Raw genomic sequence first — 21,532 nt, 5'->3', positions numbered from 1 at the left:
GTTATTTGGAAAAAAATTGAATCATTAGTTATTTATTTTTTAAGTTTCTATTAGTGTAAGTTAATGTAAAGGAAAGAACAATCTAAGTAGTTTGGTGGTAATTAATTTTAATAGAAAGATGGTTGATATTTATAAAAAAAATAATAATAATAAAGTGTTAAAAAATTAAAAATTAAAGTAAGAAAGTGTGGGAAAAAGAAATGTGAAAGCTCTTTGGAATTTAAAGAAAAAATGTGAATAAAATAAAATGATATAGTAAAACCTAATGAAGGAACATGTTTTTTTTATTACATTTCGTAGCGTAGCTAAGCAAAGCACATCCAATCCCCACATGGACAAGTTAAACAACCATTCAAACACAAGAAATCATAATTTGTCAAACCAAGTAAGTCTAAGCAAGGATCTCATTCAAAGGTTTGGTCTCAAGTTTAGCCTTCTCTGAGTCCCTAACTTCTTTTTCCTTAGCCTTCTCTGAGTCCCTAACTTCTTTTTCCTTAGCCATCTTCTTCATCCTAGCAATCTCAAGGTCCTTGCTCATCTTCCTCCTGTACATTTCAGCAAAAGTGATTGGTTCCTCCAACACAGATTTCTCTCCATCTCGAATCTTCAAAGGGTACACAGTTGCATCTGGTGCTGGATTCTGGAATGTCGCAATGGATAAACGACTGTAGTTTGAATTCACCACTGCTTGATGATCAGCGTTTTTGAACCGTCCATTACTCAAATACTGCATGCATGTCACACTCAATTTAAACAGATCATTAAAAAAATAAAATAAAGGTAACATTTAATGTAATATATGAGAGTGTCATTTTCTTTCTGGGAAGGAAGGGTGTACTTTAACCTTTATACTGTTTTTTAATTTCTTTTTTTAGATATCAAGTATTCTACCTATTTTTCCAAAGAAATTATTACAATGTTTATTTGAAGAAAGATAAACAAAGAAAAATATATACCAACCTGCTTTGTGCTATTGTTACTGCTATATTTAGTGGTGGTATTTATTGTTAGATACACACAAACATAACTAATATTTTTAAAAACAATCAATCGCAATTTTTTTTATCAATTAAAAAAAATATATATATTCTTACTCCTTCATACTCACACCAACCCATAATTCTAATTAAAAAAAAGTAAAGTTTAAATAAATTCAAATTTTTCTTTTTTTATTAGATGTTTTAAAAATATAAATTTAGATTTGTTTTCATACAAATATTACTCAAAATAATATTCATAAATATTAATTTGAAAAAATAGGCGTAGTCAGATATAAGTAGTAATTTGTTTTTTTTACCATTTCACATTCTTTGTATTGTACACAAAAGAAGTAGGTACTCAAAAGAAGAGACATAAAAAATAAATAGGTAAAAGTGCAAGGAAAAGTATACTCACGTGACCATGGTCTCCAAGATTAACAACAAAAGCACCCTCAACTGGCTGAACGGTGATCCACGTGTTACCATTATCTTTAGTTGCTTGAAGGCCACCGACTTGATCTTGAAGCAACAGAGTGATGGTGCCAGGGTCAGTGTGTCGTTTCAGCCCAAGAGTAAGATCAGGTTCAGGACATTTTGGGTAGTAATTAACCACAACCTTTTGATCCATATCAACACATGCTTTTGTTAGAGCTTCTTTCTCTAACCCCATAGCCTCTGATAAAACTTCCAATAGCTTACAAGCTAAACTCATTAGCTTCTCACTGTATTGCTCTGTAACCGCTTTCCATCCTTCTGGCTTGTCTGGCCACCTTGAATAGTCTCTTTGCTTAATTGGGTAGGAAAAATATGTCACCAGCTCTCTCCAATCCTTCACGGCTTCTCCCTAGACAAAAATAAGTTATAATCTGATGTCTTAGACCACTCGGCCAATCAGATGTTAAAAAATAATGAATTGGTGATTTTGTGTTTGATATTACCTATCTATTTAATAATTTATCATAAATTTCATTTATGAAAAAGATTTTCTTAGTGACCGTTTTAATTGTTTGTAGAAATACTATAAAGTAACAAAAATAGTAAAAAGGAAAGAATTTTTTATTACTTGGAGATGACTAGAGACAATGAAACCGCCCTTTTTACCACCGGACATGTCGAACCGGAGCTTCTCTTCCGCCGGTAAATCGAAGAAGCCTTTAGCAAAACGGGTCATTTCAGAAATGAGGTTTGAATCCACGCCGTGGTCGATAACCTGGAAGATACCCCAATTCTCACAAGCTTCAACAATCTTGTTGCATATCTCTGCTCTACGGCCATCAACATCGTCGATTCCGGCCAGAGAAATGATTGGAATCTCGTTGCTGAAGTCATTATAAGAGACTTTTGGACGCTCGCTTTCGTCGCGAACGAAACTGGACTCGAGGGTTTTTTCTTGAGAAAGATAATCGAGAGTTTTGGCTGGTGCCATTGTTGGGAAGGAAAAAAGTTTGATAGTTTTGGGTATGGCGGTGATTGTGTGTTGTGTGAGGTTTTGGATAGATATATATAGAGTGATTAGTTTAAGGAATTTGGTAAGAGACGGGAAGATGTGAAGTTGGGTTGAGTTATTTACTGGTTAAATGAAAGTTAGTTATACTTAACTAATACATCCGTCTCATATTAAAATTGTTTTGAGAAAATAATTAATTATATTGATTTTAATAATAAAAAATTATTGTTAATTTATAGATTTGTTTGCATTAATATTTAGGTTTAGTTTATGGTTTGATTTTCATATTTTCATGTATTTATATTTATTAAGTTTTGATTTCTCCCTGATTTTTTTTTTTGGTTTTCCTCCTTGATATTACTTTATTTACGTAATAATGTGATTTGTTTTAATTGAAATATATTATTAATTAAACTATAAAAATAATAATTATAGCAGTTGAATCTACAGTTTTTAGTGGATTTTTTTATTGGTTAATCTACATTATTAAAATCATATTTTATTTCATTTAAAATATCTAATATCACTGCTTTTTAAAAATTAAAATGGATTATTTTAAAATTAAGAGATCAATTATTTGAGTGGATAAAAATAGAGATTAAAATTGTAATTAAGTATTAAAAGTATGATAGGAGAAATAGAAATAATTGTATTAAAGTAAAAAAAATTCTCTAATGTGTGTATTCTATGGAATATGAAATTAGTGAGATAAAGGTAGCAATTTTTTCCATACGACAGTACGAACCTTTGTTAAGTATATGCAAGGTTTACATTTTAAGGGTTAAATTAGTTAATTCAGTGATATGTAACTTTGCAAGAGTTAATGAATAATATTTGTTATGGTGTGTGACAGAGCTTATATATAATAGGCATTTAGAATTGCGCTAACTTGACCTGAGGTGAAGTTCGAGAGATCTTTTGATTAGATATGACGGTTGGTCATGAGCAATTAGACTGGATTCGATGTCCGACTTTTTAACAAGGATCTACCTTTTTGTATTATGTCTAGAAGATCCTCTTATTGGACCGCTCGAATTGGATTACTCTTATTAGGTCGTTGGGTCATCCCATTATAGTTGCTTTCATTCATGAAGTTAGGATTACGAAGGAATATTGAGACCAACTTTTTTGATCGTCCTCACTAACCATCTGATGGTTTCCGAGCAGATCTTCACTTTGTGGTTGGAAATGCAGTGAGTAGGAATAGTTGGCCTTGGAACACGCACATTAAACGCATGTACTATAGCCAAAACGTTTCACACTTAATTCTCTCCATATAGACGTAGATATTGAGGCAGGGGTGGTCTTTTTAGAGTACTCGAGTGTCGTGGGAGGATCAAGGCCAATTCAGGATCGTTGGTGGTGAGAATGTGTTTTCCTCGATCTTCGGTTGCCAATCGTGGGGTTGACCGCTTCCGATATATAAAGGCCAAACGGTGAACTTGATCTTCCTTTTGTCCTAATCCTTATGAGACCTTAAAGATTTTTTTTCTTCCTATTATTTTCGACCTCATGCTTTATTGCCATTCCACTTCTCATGTTGTTTTTTCTGTTTCGATGACCCGTTCGACACTCATGCGACTTGACTTCTATGTATACTAGAAGTTGTGATTCTCAAAGATAGTGATCTTAAATCTTATTTATTGTGTTTAATTGTCGTTTTTCGGGATTCTTGGGGTGATTTTCATGGAAAACTTGAAAGATGATGTTGCTTCTAAAGGTGGGGGTGCTATTGTCGGCCTTGATCTCTAGGAAATTTCTAGGGGTTTTGTCATTCCAGATTCTCATTTAACAAATCCAAAGTGTGTAGGTGATTCCATGCAAGAACAAAATTCCCAAACTTATATTTGGGTGCATCAGCATGCTTTCGGTTGTGACTCTATTGATAATGAAGTAATATGGTGGTTAGAATCTCAATCGTGTGCTTATACTTGGGGTTTTTCTTTTTTATTTGTTGGCACTAAAGTAGGGATGGACCGAGGCAACCATCAGACCAGTCTGAAGTCCAGAAACAAAGACCAACTGTAATGGGTGGATCAGGAAACGTTAGATATAATTTCCATTTTCGTTGGTAAATAAGGCTTGGACGATTCCTTCACCGAGGTGGGCTCCTTCTAAGGCGTTCTCTCCGCAAAACAGGACAAGAGATTGTGCAACATATATGAGGGTGTGTTCTTACTTTCCGCAAGTGCTTATTTTCTCGAATAAGTCTCTTGTTTCCCATTAACAACTTTGAGACATGGGTTCCTAAATACACGGGGATTGTTCGTTAATAACTACATCCAGTGATTTGGCCCTACGTCAAAGTATTTCAATATTGGTGTGAATATAAAAGGAGTGTGCTGACTTTGACACTCTTCTTCCATATTTTCAAAATCCAATGTTGCTCAACTGACTCAAAACGAGATCATGGTCTACTCTTCATTATACAGGGTAGGAATATGTTTGAGGTTTATGTCGACATTATGAAAATTTCCAAGGGTTTGTGTTAATTGATCATGCTTCTCACTAAGGCTTCTCATTTTGCCGCCAAAATCATTTCTTTATCGATTGGGAACTTATATTTATCCTCCTGGTGAGTTTTCTTCAGAGGGGGCCTATTTGTATAATGTTGTGTTATATTTGTGAATGATCTGGCTAGGGCGGTGATTGTAGGCCTCCCCAAGAGAGGCGGCGATCATGTGTCGCCCTAGGGAGGTATCACCTTTCTCGCCAAAGCCTCCTTATCGCATACTCATGAGAAGGGTGGGATAAGATGTTTCTGGAGAAGAGAGAAGGCACAATCAATAACTAGAGCATGCCCCCTTAGAAATAGGGGTTCAACGGTCCATCATTGACTAAGTGGACGATGACTCTTCCCAAGAAAACCATAGGCCTAGAGCCTCTATAAACACCTCTCCCAAATGGGAGAAATGACAGATCTTAACTACTACAAATCCACCTTACATACGCTTATACATAAGCACTCCACTCACATATAGAGCTTTTCACCTCACGTGAGCAGGTCCTCTAAAACAACATAAAAAACTAGCATACGGGGCTTCTCGCTGCTGCGGGAAATCCCTAACCACCATATAAGGTAATATACCTACAAAAGAATCTAAGCATCCCTGTCTTTCACAGGGTTGGCATGCATACTTATACTTGTTGACCAATACAGTGGCGCCTATTGTGGGGTTCCAGTAAAACTAACCTGAGGCATACTTCTTTCACTATATTTCCTTTCATCTTCTCTTTCAAGATGGAATATAAAACTATACATTCTAATTCCAACACCATAGTTGGAGGGTTTGCTGGTGGAGGTAGCTATAAATCCACCCGAAAGAAATATGCAAGGCATGTACTTGTAGCAAATGTAATATCTCATGGTTTCCCTAGGGGCGTGCGGGGGAAAACATGAGTTAACATCACCTTCTCCAACAAGGACGCCATCAGATTCAATCCTCACGACAACGACCCCCTGGTCATTACGGTGAAACATAACAATTGGAATATCGAATAAGTCTTGATAGGTCTTAGTATCTATGTTGATGTCTTGTTCTGGGATGCTTTCCAGAAACTATAACTCGATCCCAGCGACATCAAAGTGTCAAGTGGCTCGCCAATTGAATTATTGGGCAAACAGGTACAAATAAGGGGCCACGTGTCTTTAGTGACCATATGTGGCAAGGGCGTGAACGCTAAGGAGATTGACATCATCTACCATATTGTCGACTCCCTGTCACCATACAACATCATCCTTGGGCGACCTTTTATCAATTCACTAGAAGCAGTAATTTCCACCTTGTACCTAGTCCTGGAGTATCCGCTGCCAGGAGGGCGGGTTATTATAATTAGAGGAGACCATTAGATTGCTCAAGAATGTTACCTAAGAAGCCTGGCGGCAGAGAGTTAAAAGCCCACACTTGTTGATGTCACCCTTTCATAAGTTCCAAATATTGAACTCCAGTGTTAGGATCCTAGATAGAGCGCATAGGCATAAAGACATATGCCTACTAAGGACTTGAAGGAAGTATGAATATGCCTTTTTACCCATTAGGTGACAAAGATTGGCATTTCACTCTCTAAGGATGATGAACGAGAGCTAGTAGAAAAATCACTAAGAATGTCGACTTGTTCGCCTGGGCCCCTTTCGACATGCTTGGGATTGACACCAAAGTGGTGAGCCATCACCTCACCATCCACCCTTCTTCCAAACTAATGGTAGAGAGGAAGCAGAAAGTTGGCGAGGATAAAAGGGACGCCATTAATGAAGATGTGGGGAAACTATCAGACATTAGTTTCATCATATAAATGAAATAGCCTACCTTGCTAGCAAACATGGTTCTAGTACGGAAAGCTAACAACAGGTGGCGCATGTGCATAAAATTCACTAATCTGAATGTCGCCTACCCCAAGTATTCATACCCATTGTCATACATCGATCGCCTTATCGATGGATCCTTAGGCTACCACATGTTAAGCTTCATGGAATCATGGAAACTACTACTACAATGTCATGCCCTTCGCCCTTAAGAGTGTTGGCGCCACCTACCAGTGGCTCATGGATGTTGTATTTGCCCATAATATAGGATGAATAAGTTGATGTCATGATAGTGAAAACTATCAAAGGATGCAACCACACAGAAGATTTGGAGGATGTCCTACAATCAGTCAAGAAATATGATATACGCCTAAATCCCGCCAAGTGATCTTTCGGAGTTCGGGTTGGGAATTTCTTAGGGTTTATGTTGACTATGAGAGGAATTGAAGCCAATCCCGATAAATTTTAAATCACCATGAGAATCCCTACTAATGTCAAGGAAGTGAAACAGCTTATAGGTTGCCTTACTTCCCTATCTTGCTTTCTCCTGTGCATAGGCGATAAGGATTTCCTTTTATTTACCTCCTTGAAAAAGAAAGAGAGATTCGAATGGACCTCCAAGTGAGAAGAGGCTTTCTCCAAGGTGAAGGATTTTCTCACATCTCCCTCCATTCTTACTCGCCCAAGGGAAGAGTCTTTTCTACTTCTCTATCTCTCAGAGTATGACATCCACTATGTCCCAAGGGGGATCATCAAATCACAAGCTCTAAGGGCCTTCGTGGTGGAATTCAGATTGCTTATAGATGATGCGACAACCCTATAATGGGTTTTATCTATATATGGAACCTCCAACGTGAAAGGAAGCGGCGCAGGGATAGTCCTCGAAGAGAAGGGCAACATACTCATTGAGAAAGCATTGAAGTTCAAGTTTGCCACTAGCAACAATCATGAGGAGTACGAGTCCCTTATTGTTGGCATGGTATTGCTTTAGAGATGGGAACCTCCTAATTGAAGGCCAAAAGCGACTCCCAATTAGTCGCCAACCAAGTCTTCGAGCAGTATCAAGCGAAAGAACCCTAGTTGATAAAATATCTATAAAAGGTATGAAGTATATCCTCTCATTTTACTTTTTTTGAAATAGAACATGTTTCCCACGAACAGAACTTCAAGGCAGAACTTTTGTCCAAGCTTACCACATCGAACACAATATGGTGTAACAGGATATTTATCCGGTAGACCCTCACCTCCCCCAGCTTCGAGTCACACGATGTATACTCTCAGGAAGTTGTCCTTAAGTCTAGCTGGATGTCGTCCATACAACGCTACCTACATATGGGAAAACTTCCATTAGATGAGGGGGAAGCAAGGAAGATTTGAAAACATGCTACCTAGTACACCCTTCTCTCTAGAAACATTTATAAAATGGAGAGGGTTTCTCCTATGCTACGGTTCCTGGGAAAACATGAAACCGCTTGAAAGTGAAATCACGTTATGGTATGGTATCATTTAATTGTTTTGATGTTTTTGCCATTTTGAGTGTATGTGATATAGTTTATTCGTGTATTTGTAATTTTCTTATCATTAAATACTCGTATGTTTGTACTTTATTCGCATTTGAATTGTATTGTATTTGCTTCTGCTATTTTAGTATTGTACCATTAAGACCCCTCATTACTTGATAATAAGAGTGTTTGATCCACGATAATGTTTCTTTTTTATCCTAGCGAATTGCTCTTTTGTCGTTTCATAAAACGTGGCTTGAATTACAAGTTATAATTCTTAAATCAATATGCTGAGTAACTTGATTTGAATCATGTATTAAGTGTGATTCGAAACATGACACTTGTGAAAATTAAGATTTTCCTCTAGATTATTTGATTCGAATCACAAAATAAGCCTAATTCGAATCATAGTCTCATGTGACTCAAATCAAGTAATAACCCTGCCTCGAATCAAACGTCTCCACGAAGCTAAATTTGGGCTTTGCTCAAATTGAATCAAACCAGGAACTTAACTTGACTTGAATCACAATATCTTGTGGCTTGAATCATGATTTCTTCTTAACTCGGACCATAGCTTCACAAAATCAGATTTTCCATCTTATATTTAAATAGTTATTTCTTTGATCCAAAAAAAATGTGTGTGAACCCAAGTGGGTGAAACCCATATAGGCAAAAAATGAAAACGTGTCTTCTCTTCTTTAGTGTGTCTATTCCCAACACCTTTAATCTCTCTCTTCTTCTCTAAAATAACTTCTTGAGTGTTAATCCATGCCAGATTCACTTATACTTATTGCATCTTATTCTTGTGAAATTTATTGTTGTTTGAATGAATTAGAGAGAGTGAGTTGATTAATATTGTAGTGTTTTTCATGATTAATTAAGCTCACGATATCAATCAAGAACCATGACCCATTCATATAGAAATTATGGAGAAACTTGTGTATGTATTCTTCTTTCACATACCTCAAATCCCTTGACTAACACCTTATGAATTAGAGTGTTTATGACATTCCATGGAAATGTTCATCATCTTTATCGTTATTCATTTTCCATTGTTGTGGAGCTTCATCTCTAAATATTGAGTGTTGAGGGAGACTAGTGGTATATTAGGATATCTAATATTTTTGTGTGGATTTTGTTGTTTGTAACAGGTGCAGGTATAATTTCTTGAATTTTATTTGGTCTTTATTGTCATCTATCAAGGAGAGAGTTTTAGTATACTCCATGGAAGACTTTGGAAAAGCCTAGTACAAATTGTTCATAAGGTGAAGTTGGAAGATGTCTAACTTTGGTGAGATTATGGAAAGGTTGGTCGCATATATAGTTGGGAGTTGTCCATTCAACGCTTAGCTAATGGCAATCACTCAAACAAGAAATCAGCAAGATCAGGTGGATTTCAACACACCAATACTTGGAGCAAGTTATTGTGAATAGCAAGGTTATTGGATCAAGATCTCTAGAGATCTTATTTTTTTAGCAGTTTAAGTGTCTGCATCAAAAGAGAGAATTATCGTGTGATAGTTCGTTATAATCAAAATGTTTGTATCAAACTTATCAAAATAGTTGAACATTTTGATTATTTTCCAATGTTTCTTTAACACCATTATAGAGTAAAGTAGGCAAAGCACGAACGAAAGCATAACCATATATATCTATGTGTACCTTTTCCTCTTTCCCTTATATCCTTTAATTTTCTAGCATTTATTAATATCATTATTGAATTAGTGCATTATTACACCACTTGTATGTAATATAGGTTAGATCGTTCTTATAGAGATTTAATCTGTAATATTAGGTTTGTGATGCGTCAATATTATTGGATTATCATAAAGTCAATTATGTCTTGAAAGAACATCTATGTAAAGAGTTTTTAAATCACTTTTCTTAAAACGGCTTTTGCTATCTTGTAAGTGAATTGCATTAAAAGCAATCAAGTCCTTAGTGATATCATTTATTCCAGTTGGCATAATTTATTGAGATGCTTCCAATCTCTCTTAGTATTGTGTTTTGCTTTCGCGCTTCTTTAAATCTCTTATTTCGTTTATGGGATCTAAAATGTTTTTAAAATTGTCTTTTATGGGATAGGTCTATTCACCCCCCCCCCCCCCTCCCCTCTAAAAATCTGTGTCCATACTCTCAACCAAGAATTGGTATCAGAGCGGGGCTTTTGATCAAAGTCTTGCGACTCCAAAAATTGAGGATATGGTTGCTTTGATCCTAGATGAGTTTTTCTAATCATTTGGAAGCTTATGCAATTCAATGATATTACAATGATTTACTAATGTATGATTATTAGTTTCATGCATTACATAGATCAACTTAAAATAAAACCTCACTAGTACATTCTTCAAATATTAATTGTATTTAAGATATTCTTTAAGTGTTGATTCATTCAGGATTGAACTGGAAATATTTTGAGGTATATGCAGTGTAATCAGAAACCTGACACCATGTCTTAAAGTTTGCTTTGATTGATCCTAACTGAAGATGGATGTGCATTCACACTACAAAATGTTTGAAATTTGGACAGATATAAAAAAAGAAACAAAAAGCATCTTCTAAAAGACATATTCTTCCAAGGTTATCGTAAAAAGAAGATGATGTCATTTTGTAACTATTGGAAATGATGATGTGAATATTTAACAATTACAAAATATCCAAGGATAGAAATGTATTCCTTGAAGTCCTAATGACCGTCAAAGAGTTTAATTGATTATTCAGGATTGGCAAGATGTGTCAATTAGTGATAATCAAATAATCGTTGTTCAAGTTCATCTGAAGCCTTATGAAGGAGAGTTTGATAGTATTCTTCACACGTACAAGAGAAGTTATATCTAATTAGTATATGATTGGTCATATTATTCGCTTATGATATTTTTGTTGTTGATTACTAATTGTTCTCATGTACAACAAGTTAAGCCCATATCGTCTAGATTGGTATGATCGTTTCAATCCTCCTTTATTTATTTTTGAATATACATAATTGTAATTATTCAAATGCCTAAATATATTGTATGTTTAATATTTTTATGTGTATGTGTATGCAATATGTTTGTGCATCTCATACTTTAAATGATCTAATCATCCAATGCATTAGTTTAATTTTATTATATTTGTTCATTGCATCCATTTGCATCTATTCATTGCCTCCATTTGCATTTAAATTCATTCATACATGCATCATCATCAAGATTAATTCTCATTCATTAAAAGAGTATTAGCATTTTCATTAAATATTTTTTTATTAAAAATATCATTAAATTGTTTTTGCATCTCATCAAAATTAACTTTTCATACATTAAAGTAATTTTTCAAAATTATGGTTCATGATTCGAATCACAAAAACAACCTAAGTCAAATGATAAGAATTGATATTTCAAGTTTTTAGCACTGTGAAAGTTTGATTCGAGTCACAACTACAACGTGATTTGAATCACAACTCACTTATTTGAAATTTTCAAGTGCATGTTTCGAATCATAGAAATAACACAATTTGAATCATGTTATGAAGAGGCACACGTTTTAGGCCATTCCTGCATTAACGGTTCATTTTTTATTTTAATCTATTTTTTCTCACTGGCTCAAAATCCTTTTTCTCTCTAACCCATTTCTTTTCTTTAGTGTGTCTATTCCTAGCACCTTTAATCTTTCTCTTCTTCCCTAGAATAACTTCTTGAGTTTTAATCCATGTTATATTCACTTATTTTTGTTACATCTTATTTTTGTGCAATTTTTTGTTGTTTGAATGAATTAGAGAGAGTGAGTTGATTAATCTTGTAGTGTTTTTCCTGATTAATCAAGCTCGTGATATCAATCAAGAACCAAGATCCGTTCATCCAATAATTATAGATGACCTTGTTTAAGTGTTATTCTTTCACATACATCTAATCCTTTGACTAACACCTTGTGAATTAGAGTGTTTTTGAGATTCCCTGGAATTGTTCATCATCTTCATCCTTAGTCATTTTCCATTATTGTAGACCTTCATCTCTAAAGATTGAGTGTTAAGGGAGACTAGTGATACATTAGGGCATCTAATGTGTTTGTGTGAAGTTTGTTGTTTGTAGTAGGTGCATGTATCATTTCTTGAATGTTTTTTGGTTTTTCTTGTTATCTATCAATGATAGATTTTTAGTATACTCCATGGAAGACTTTGGTGAAGCCTAGTACAAAGTGTTTGTAAGACGCAGTTGAAAGATGTCCAACTTTGGTGAGATTTTGGAAAGGCTGGTCACAAACAAAGTTTGGGGTTTTCCAATCAACGTTTAGCTAATGAGAATTACTCATTTAAGAAATCGGTGGGCAGGTGGATTTCCACACACGAATACTTGGAGCAGGTTATTGTGGATAGCAAGGTTATTGGATCAAGATATCTAAAGATCTTATTTTTGTAAGCAGTTTGAGTGTCTACATCAACAGAGGGAATTATCGTGTGATATTTTATTGTAATAAAAATGCTTATATCAAACTTATCAAAATAGTGGAAGATCGTGATTATTTTCCAATGATTCCTTAATTCCATTGAAGAGTGGAGTAGGCAAAGTGAGGAAGAACGTTAAACCACTATATATCTATGTGTATCTTTTTATTCTTCCATTATCTCCTTTAATTTTCTATCATTTATTATTACAGTTTACGTTAGTGCATTATTGAATCATTTGTATGTCATATAGGTTAGATCGTGCTTATAGATATTTAACGTGTACGCTTAGGTCTGTGATGCATCAATCTTATTGGATTATCATAAAGCCAATTATGTCTTGAAAAAATATCTATGTAAAGAGTTTTTAAATTGCTTTGCTTAAAGTGGCTTTGGCTTTCTAGTAATTGACTTGCATTAGAAACAATCAAGTCCTTAGTGATATCACTTGGTCTAATTTATTGAGATGCTTCCAATCTCTCTTAGTATTGTGTTTTGCTTCCTCACTTCTTTAAATCTCTGATTTTGCTTATGGGACCTGCAATGTTTTTGAAATTGTCTTTTAGGGGATAGGTATTTTCACCCTCTCCCCCTTATAGACATTTTTGTGTCCATATTCTCACCCAACACCGCTCTAGTTCTCATAGAAGTACACAAGGGAGCATACAATTATCATATTGGTAGAAAATCCCTTGCCCATAAGATGTTGATGATGGGATATTATTGGCCTACTTTGATAAAGGATAGCATCGCCTTTGTCAAGAAGTGCAACCAGTGCCAGAGGCATGATGACCTTTACCACGCCCAGATGAACTTCTTCAGTCGATCGTCTCCTCCTGGCCTTTTTACTAGGTAGGTGTGGACATCCTTGGTCTGTTTCCTTTGGTGCTAGGCCAAGTGAAGTTCTTGATAATGGGAGTTAACTATTTCACCAAATGGATATAGGATGAAATTGTTGCTAAAATCACAACTGAGGGAGTCCTCCATTTGTATAGGAAGAAAATTATGTGCATGTATGAGCTTCCAGGAGCTATCATCTTTGACAATGGAATCCTGTTTTCCAGTGCTATGCTCACTAACTTTTGAAGAGATTTGGGAGTGCATATGAAATTTGTATCTGTTGTCCACTCACAAGACAATGGGCAGGCAGAATCAACTAACAAATTAATCCAGAAGTGAGTCAAGAATAGGCTTAATGATGCCAAAGGTTTATGAGCAGAATTTCTATATGAGATGTCGTGCTCATACCATGCCAATCCACATTTCACCACCAAGGAAACTTTGTTTGCCATGGTATATAGAGCATATACCACGTTACCTGTTGAGATTGACACTCCCTCATGGAGACGATCTCGGTTTAACGAAGAAGAAAACAAGGCCGGATTGGAATGTACGGAGGACCTGATCGGTGAATTGAGAGAACTCGCCCATGTCCAAGAATTCGTATCCAAGAATAGAGTTGCAAGAATATATAACTCCAAAGTCAAACCCAGAGAGATGCAAGAGGGTGATCTGGTACTAAAGGAAGTAGTTATGCCCACATAGTAGGGAAAACTACAACTTAACTGGAAAAGTCCATATCAAGTATTTCAGAAGCTCCATCATGGGACATACAAGTTGCAGAAGTTTGAAGGACCACTCTTTCCTAGAACTTGGAACCCTCTTCATCTTAAATATTATTATAGTTAAATAGATTGTTTGTAATTTCCTAATGAACACCATGATTATGCATCTGTGTATAATTTCTTGAGCGTTTGTAATCAACATGAATATTTTTCTAAATATGTTGTATGGTGGACTTCATGATGAAGATCCTTGTCATGCCTTAAGGAAATATTTTGTATGTTGGCTTCATGATAACGATCATTGTTGCCCCTTGAGGTAATGTTTTTATGTTGGACTTCATGACGAAGATCCTTTCCACCCCTAGAGGAAATATTTTGTATGTTGGAATTCCCGATGAAGATCCTTGCTGCCCCTTGAGGCAATATTTTATATGTTGTACTTCACGATGAAGCTCCTTGTCTCCCTTCAGAGTAATACAAATAAACTAAAAGCTCTCCGGAGGGACTAAGAGTTTCCTCGGGTGGGATCATACATAGAAATCAAGCCCAAAAGGTGTGACCAGAGTCTAGCCTAATAGAATTAATCACAAGTCTTGTCAGAGGGCTTGATAGAAGTCCCACTAGAGATGTCCAAAACCTCACCTGAAGGACTTATATGCTCACCAGCTGGACTACACATAACTTCTCCTGAAGGACAAAGATTCCCTAGGTTAACTAAGCTCTCGTATGAGGGAATTAGAGTTTCCTCGGGCGGGATCATAGATAAAAATAAAGTCCAAGAGGAGCAACCAAAGTATAGCCTAAGAGACTTAGTCCCAAGTCTTGTTTGAGGGCTTGATAAAAGTCTTAACCCAGAAGGTTCAACGTCTTGCTTAAAGGACTTATAGTCTCATCAATCATGATACACATGACTTCTCGTAAAGGACATAGATTCCCCAAGCTAACTAAACTCTCGCCTGAGGTACTTAGAGGTTCCTCGGGCGGGATATGACATAGAAATTAAGCCCAAGAGAGCCGACTAGAGTCTATCCTGAGAGACTTAGTCACAACTCTTGTTTGAGGGCTTTATAGAAGTCACAACGTCTCGTCCGAGGGACTTATAGTCTCATCATTAGGGATACACATAACTTCTCCTGAAGTACTTAGATTCCTCATGCCTACTAAAATCTCGCCTGAGGGATTTGGAGTTTCCTTTGACGGGATACGACATAAAAATCAAGCCCAAGAGTCGTGACTAAAGTCTAACCTAAGATACTTAGTCACAAGTCTTGTCTGAGAGCTTGATAGATGTCCTTCCTGAAAGGTCCATTGCCTCGCTTGAGGGACTTATATTCTCTTTAGCCGGGCTAAACATAACTTTTCCTGAAGGACTTATATTCCCTAGGCTAACTAAATTCTCACCTAAGGGACTTAGAGTTTCCTCGAGTGGGGTCAGACATAGAAATCAAGCCTAAGATGCGTGACCAAAGTCTAGCCTAAGAGACTTAGTCATACATCTTATCTAAGGGCTTAATAGAATTCCATCTTGAGAGGTCCAACACCTCTCCTGAAGGACTTATAGTCTCATCATCCGGGATACACATAACTTTGCCTGAAGGACTTAGATTCCTTAGGCTAACTAAACTCTTGCTTGAGGGACCTACTGTCTCATCAATTGGGATACACATAACTTATTCTAGGGGATTTTAAATCCCCTGGATGGGGCCAAACAATGATTTCCCTTAAAGGCCCCCAATCCTAATAGGCCTAGAGCATCACACACATTATCAATAAACTCAAGGCCTCATGATACTCCCCCTTACAACAGTCTAAAACATTTCACCCTCTATTAAAGCTCACATGCTTGAGGGACTATTTAATGTTATATTTGTGAAAGACCTCGCTAGGGAAGTGATTGTAGGTTTCCCCAAGAGAGACGGCGATCATGTATGGCCCTAGGGAGGTATCACCTTGCCCTTCAAAGCCTCCCTATCACCCATTCATAAGAAAGGTTGGGTAAGACGTTCCTAGGGACCACAACCTCTATTAATACTTCTACCCCAATGGGAGAAATGGAAAATCTTAACTATTACTTATCCACCCTATATACGCTTATACCTAAGCACTCCACTCACATACAGAGCCTATCATCTCACATGAGCAGGTTCTTTAAACCACCATAAAACACCACCATACAGGGCTTCTCGCCATCGCGGACAAGCCCTTACCACCATACAACTTAATATACCTACTAAGGTCTCGAAGCATCCCGACCCTTCGCAGGGGTGACATGCACACATGTATTGTTTTTACCAATACAAAGAATAAGCTTATGGTCTTCTAGGAAGTTCTTGACTTTGTTGACGATGATGGATCCTCCGTTGTTACTCTAGCGAAGTAGAAGAAATGGTACATAAAGACAACTTGATGGTAGAGGTGGCTTCTAGAGAAGAGAGACACAACATCTTTGGTAAGGGAATTGAGGACATTATCCTTTTCCTTCACCATTCAAAATTTTGTGTTTTATTTATTTTCAATTTATCTTTTATTTGCAGATAAGATGAGTTGCTACAAATCGATGCTCCAGATAAGGATCACGCAGAGAAATACACCTTCGCTCTCTAAGGTTGTGACTGTATCAGCCTTACATGCCGCAAGTGTATGACAATGCGAACCACATAAACCAAATGGTTGATTACTGAATTCTATTTTATCGGTGTAAATCTAGAGTGACCAGAAAGTTGGTATTTTATGAAATAACTTAAATAAAAGCACTTTTGGAAAATAGCTTAAATAAAAAACACGTAAAGTATTATAAGACAAACAAGACTTAGGGTTCATGATCCTTACTCTCACATATTCGTATAATCTTTCACTTTAATTATGAGAAATCCAACGTTGTTATAGAAAATAGATAGATTTGGACAACACCTATTTTTGTCAGCGTGTTCTCATATCTAGGATGAATAGTTCATCTAATCTTGCTAGTCAGGATTATTCATCATAGATTATTTTCTTGCACGACTATAAAAATGGAACTTTTCTCAACTGAGTCCGAGCAATTTCGTGATTCATACTCAGTTGTTTAAAAAACCTGTTTTCGGATACAAAATCACACCCTTTTGGTGTATGATCAGTACCTGAAAACTTTCTTATATGGGTTGACTTTAAAAATTTAGGTTATAAAATAACATATGAATGAAATTCTCGTAATCGATTTATGAAAGTTCATATGGATAGTTATGAGATAAGTCGCATGACCCTTAGTCCCTAGAGGACTACTCACTCATGGTGAGAAATAACGTAAACAAAGCAACAATCGAGTAAGAAAACATGATAAACAGTAGAAATAATATGATAATTGCAATAAGAGGGATAAATAGAACCTGGCTGACAACAATTTAACTAGAAAATAACGATAATTCTGATGCTCCAATGGGACTTGAGTACAAAAACTTCTTAGAATAAGCGGAAATTGTACAATAAAACTAAAATTAAGAGATATCCATGTCATATAAATTATGAGATTTTATAGAAAAATTCTAAATGTGTCCTAAATCAATCTCCTTCAATGTCCACCAAAAAGAAAATATTCCAGATTAGAAATAGCAAGGATCCCAAAACAGCAATAGGAGATCTAGAAAAGGAAAGAAAAAACGGGAAATCTCACATGCCTGCTATGACCCGTAGCAGCTACTACGGTCGCCCATAGCAAGCGTCTGGTAAATATATGCGAATGGGTCTAGGGCGATCATGCTGCTACGGCCGCCAGTAGCAGCCCTCTGGAAAATACATCGAGAAAAATATGACTTTTTGCCCATTTCCGCGTTTCGCTCCTTTTGGTTCCTCTTTCGCCCGTGACACTTATTAAAGCCTGAAAATACCAGAAACACACTACCAAACATAAAACATGATAAAACAAAAGTAAATCGGACAAAAATAAAAAAAAATTCAAAGTAAAACAACCAATAAAAAAGTGATGCAAAAACCATTTATCACGACCCTAGAGGAGCCTTATCCCTTTGGCACTTTTTATGCTTTGGCTTCCCCAACCGTTCATTATCTAGAGAGGCTTGAGATATGAGAATTTTTCTTCCATCCTTTGGGCGAGGATGTTCCCAGGTCATCACTGAGAGATATTAGCGAAGGTATGCAGATGAGAGGTGCTAAGGTGCTTCTTCGATTGGTGAAACCATTTTCAGAAGGCCTCAAAATGGGGATACAGATTCTGGGAGGTCAGGTTAAAGGGAAACTTGGTTGCCAAACCCACCAAATCTATCTTCTTTGTTTTTTGCTCGTGTAGGTCCTCGGAAAGTTAGGGAGCTTTGATCTTCATTTTGGAGGCTGATCCTATGATGTGATGATTAAATGTCATTGTCTTCAGGTGTCTACTGAGGTTGATGACATTAACTTCTAACATGTATTTCTTCTCCTGGCCATCTAATGATGTTTCCTGGCTATGTTGCAAGGATTTGTGTATTCTTCATACTCCTTATAGGTTAAGACATACCATTACAAGTTCATCATGGATATTGTGGTACCCCTTTTTCAAGTGGATGGGGGAAGCCATGATGTTAAGGGTTGTATCGAAGCGTCTTCCAAAAATGCAATTGTACACACCTTTGCACAAAAACACTAGGAAATGTAGATCTACGTTCTAGTATCTCTTCCTTCCTCGAATGTGACCATAAGTTCTACAAAGTCCTGTTGTCGAGTTATAGTTCCATTAAAATCTTATTGGTTAGAGCCTGTATAAGGTGGCGTCTTTTCTTTCTTCAGTCCGACTTTTTAAAGAACTCGATGTACATAATATCACATGAACTTCTCTAGTCGATGACGATTCTTAAAACATCAAAGTTGGTCATGTTACTGTTATGACCAAGGGAACAATCTTATTTAGGATCTTGCCTACCTTCCCACTATCTTTGAATCTTAAGATAAGTCTTTTTTATTTTTATTCAAGATCGATTTCTCCCTTATTATTGATTGTCGTTAACTCGACGATCATCTCTTAACCATTCCCTTAGACCGAGCTTTTGGACGGGAAAAACTCAAGTGGTGGAGGCAATGAAATTGTACCCCCTATGGCAGAGGCTATATACTGGTGTTTCCCTCTTCGATCCTCCTATTCGTCGTCATTGTTATCCCTTCTGCCTATGGACTTTGTAACGACCTCAATCATCTTATTTGGGTACGTCTTCTCTCGACGGAGAGATCGCTTTTTTTATGATGATTCCTCTCGCCTCATGGATCCTCTAGGAGAGCCCTTTCTTTTCTCGCGATTGTCTTTATCGTCATCCTCCTACTATAGGCATAAGCTTCCTTTCTTTATTAGGTTGTCAACGACGTCTTTCAAGTGGACACATTTGTTAATATTATGCCCATAAATTCTGTGAAAACAACAAAATCTTATCTTGTCACTTTTAGATAATTCTTTGACGGGGGTGGGGTTTTCTTTGAAGTTGGTGTTCGAGTATTCTTGCAAAATCTTTTTCCTCGACATATTTAGGGGGGTGTAGATTGATGTCAAGTATAACTTCTTCTTAAAATATTCTTTAGGATTAATTTAAGTGTAGATTAATGTCCAAGTATAATTTCTTCTTTAAACTATGTTGGAAATCCCCTAAAATCTATGGAGAATTTCAATCAATCTTGATGAACAAGATTGTTATCACCCACACAATAGCAATGAAAATAAAGAACAACGGAGAAAGAAAGAAAGAACGATGAAAGAGAAGAGTAATATAATTCTGCAGAGTTTCTCTCTGCCCACAAACTGTGGAAAACTTCTTATTCACTTTACAACTGCAAAATACTGTGAATACAATGTTATGAATACTATATTCACCTCATTACAAAAATAAGGGCTACTCCCTCTATTTATAGATTTAGGTTAACTTGGACCTCAAGCAAAATCCCAAAACTATAAAATCCCGAAATTATAAAAGCCCAAAATACCTAACACTACTAAAATAGGCCTAAGTCGAAATCCCGTGTGAAGCAACCTACTTCGACACTTCGACACACTAACACAACTCAACACACTAGGTGGTTCGACACTTCCTTGTTCTGTCGAGCAACTAGATTTGACACAAGGAATTACAATTTAGCACACCACCTAATTCATTGTGTCTAAGCTATCTACATTCATCATACCTCTTAGTCTTCTGAACACTTTGACATGCACTCTCTTCTTTGATGCATCATCAAACCTCTACCACTCTTGTATAATTCGATGCTAAGGAAATATGAAATGCCACCCAGATCTGACATTTCGAATTCCTTATTGAGATCACCTTTGAGGTCTTCAATCTACTTCTTGCAGCTACCTGTTATCAACAGGTCATCGACATAGAGACATAGTATAAGCAATTCACTCTTTCTTATTCTTATTTGTACTTCATATTTGTTCATATTTGTACTTCACAAATTCCTTATCCCTTAGAAATTCATCTATCTTCTTGTTCCAAGCTCTTGGAGCTTGTTTAAGTCCGTACATGGCTTTATGTAGCCTGTACACCTTTCTTTCTTCGCCATGTTTTACAAATCCAGCTGGTTGTGCAACATAAACTTCTTATTCTAAGGGGCCATTAAGGAATTCACATTTCATATCCGTCTGACACATCTGCCAGTTGTTCATGTTTGCTAGACCAATAACCAACCTGATTGTTTTGATCCTAGCAACAGGTGCAAAAACTTCATCGAAGTCGATTCCTTCTTTCTGAAGAAATCCTTTCGCCACATGTCTCGCCTTGTGTCGAGTCACTTATCCTTTGGGATTCAACTTCACCTTGTATACCCACTTCACATTGATTACCTTCTTGTCTTGGGGTAATTCGACAAGTGACAAACTGTTGTTGACTTCAGTTCTTCGTCCATTGCTTTCATCCACTTCGAATCTTTCAATACCTCAGCTGCATTGACAGGTTCGACATCTGCGTAGAAAGCATAATGTACCAACTCACCTTCTTCATTGACCATATCATATGATGTAATCACACGTTCTTGCAACCTTGCAGGCATGTGTCTTGTTCTTTGAGGTCTGCTTGGGCCTGCTTCACCTCTGACTTCTTCTTGTCGAACTTCTCTTTCGACTTCACTAGTTGGTTCATAACAAAAGCTTCTCATTGAATCTTTCTTGACATTCTCAGTCCAATCCCACTCCTTAAGCTCATCTATGATCACGTCCCTGCTGATCACCACTTGCTCATTCACTTGGTCCTTGTATCCTTCAGTCGAATGATATCCTATCAGGATCATCTGATTCGACTTATCATCAAGTTTTCTTCTCAACTGATCTGGCACATGTCTATGTGTTATAGATCCAAACACCCTC

General features: G+C 36.6%; 1 protein-coding gene across 1 annotated transcript; it reads right to left on the bottom strand.

Annotated features, from left to right (window-relative positions):
* Window positions 1–266: 266 nt before the first annotated feature.
* LOC127074683 (naringenin,2-oxoglutarate 3-dioxygenase) lies at window positions 267–2,523 on the bottom strand. Its single transcript, XM_051016023.1, has 3 exons — window positions 2,044–2,523; window positions 1,396–1,824; window positions 267–727 (listed from the first exon to the last, which is right to left on the bottom strand). The coding sequence occupies exons 1-3, from the start codon at window positions 2,404–2,406 to the stop codon at window positions 392–394; spliced, it is 1,128 nt and encodes a 375-aa protein (XP_050871980.1). The 5' UTR covers window positions 2,407–2,523; the 3' UTR covers window positions 267–391.
* Between the last annotated feature and the right edge of the window lie 19,009 nt (window positions 2,524–21,532).

Source organism: Lathyrus oleraceus, chromosome 4, assembly GCF_024323335.1.
Source record: "Lathyrus oleraceus cultivar Zhongwan6 chromosome 4, CAAS_Psat_ZW6_1.0, whole genome shotgun sequence".
NCBI lineage: Eukaryota > Viridiplantae > Streptophyta > Magnoliopsida > Fabales > Fabaceae > Lathyrus > Lathyrus oleraceus.
Note: the sequence above shows the minus strand (reverse complement) of the source record. Positions and strands in the feature narration are given on the sequence as shown.

Excerpts from the sequence above, each read along its gene's own strand:
- LOC127074683 (XM_051016023.1), bottom strand. The coding sequence starts at position 2,406 with ATGGCACCAGCCAAAACTCTCGATTATCTTTCTCAAGAAAAAACCCTC. Across the intron at positions 1,825-2,043 it reads TTGTCTCTAGTCATCTCCAA|GGAGAAGCCGTGAAGGATTG; the intron begins GTAATAAAAAAT and ends ATTTTTGTCTAG. Across the intron at positions 728-1,395 it reads ATCTTGGAGACCATGGTCAC|TATTTGAGTAATGGACGGTT; the intron begins GTGAGTATACTT and ends ACATGCATGCAG.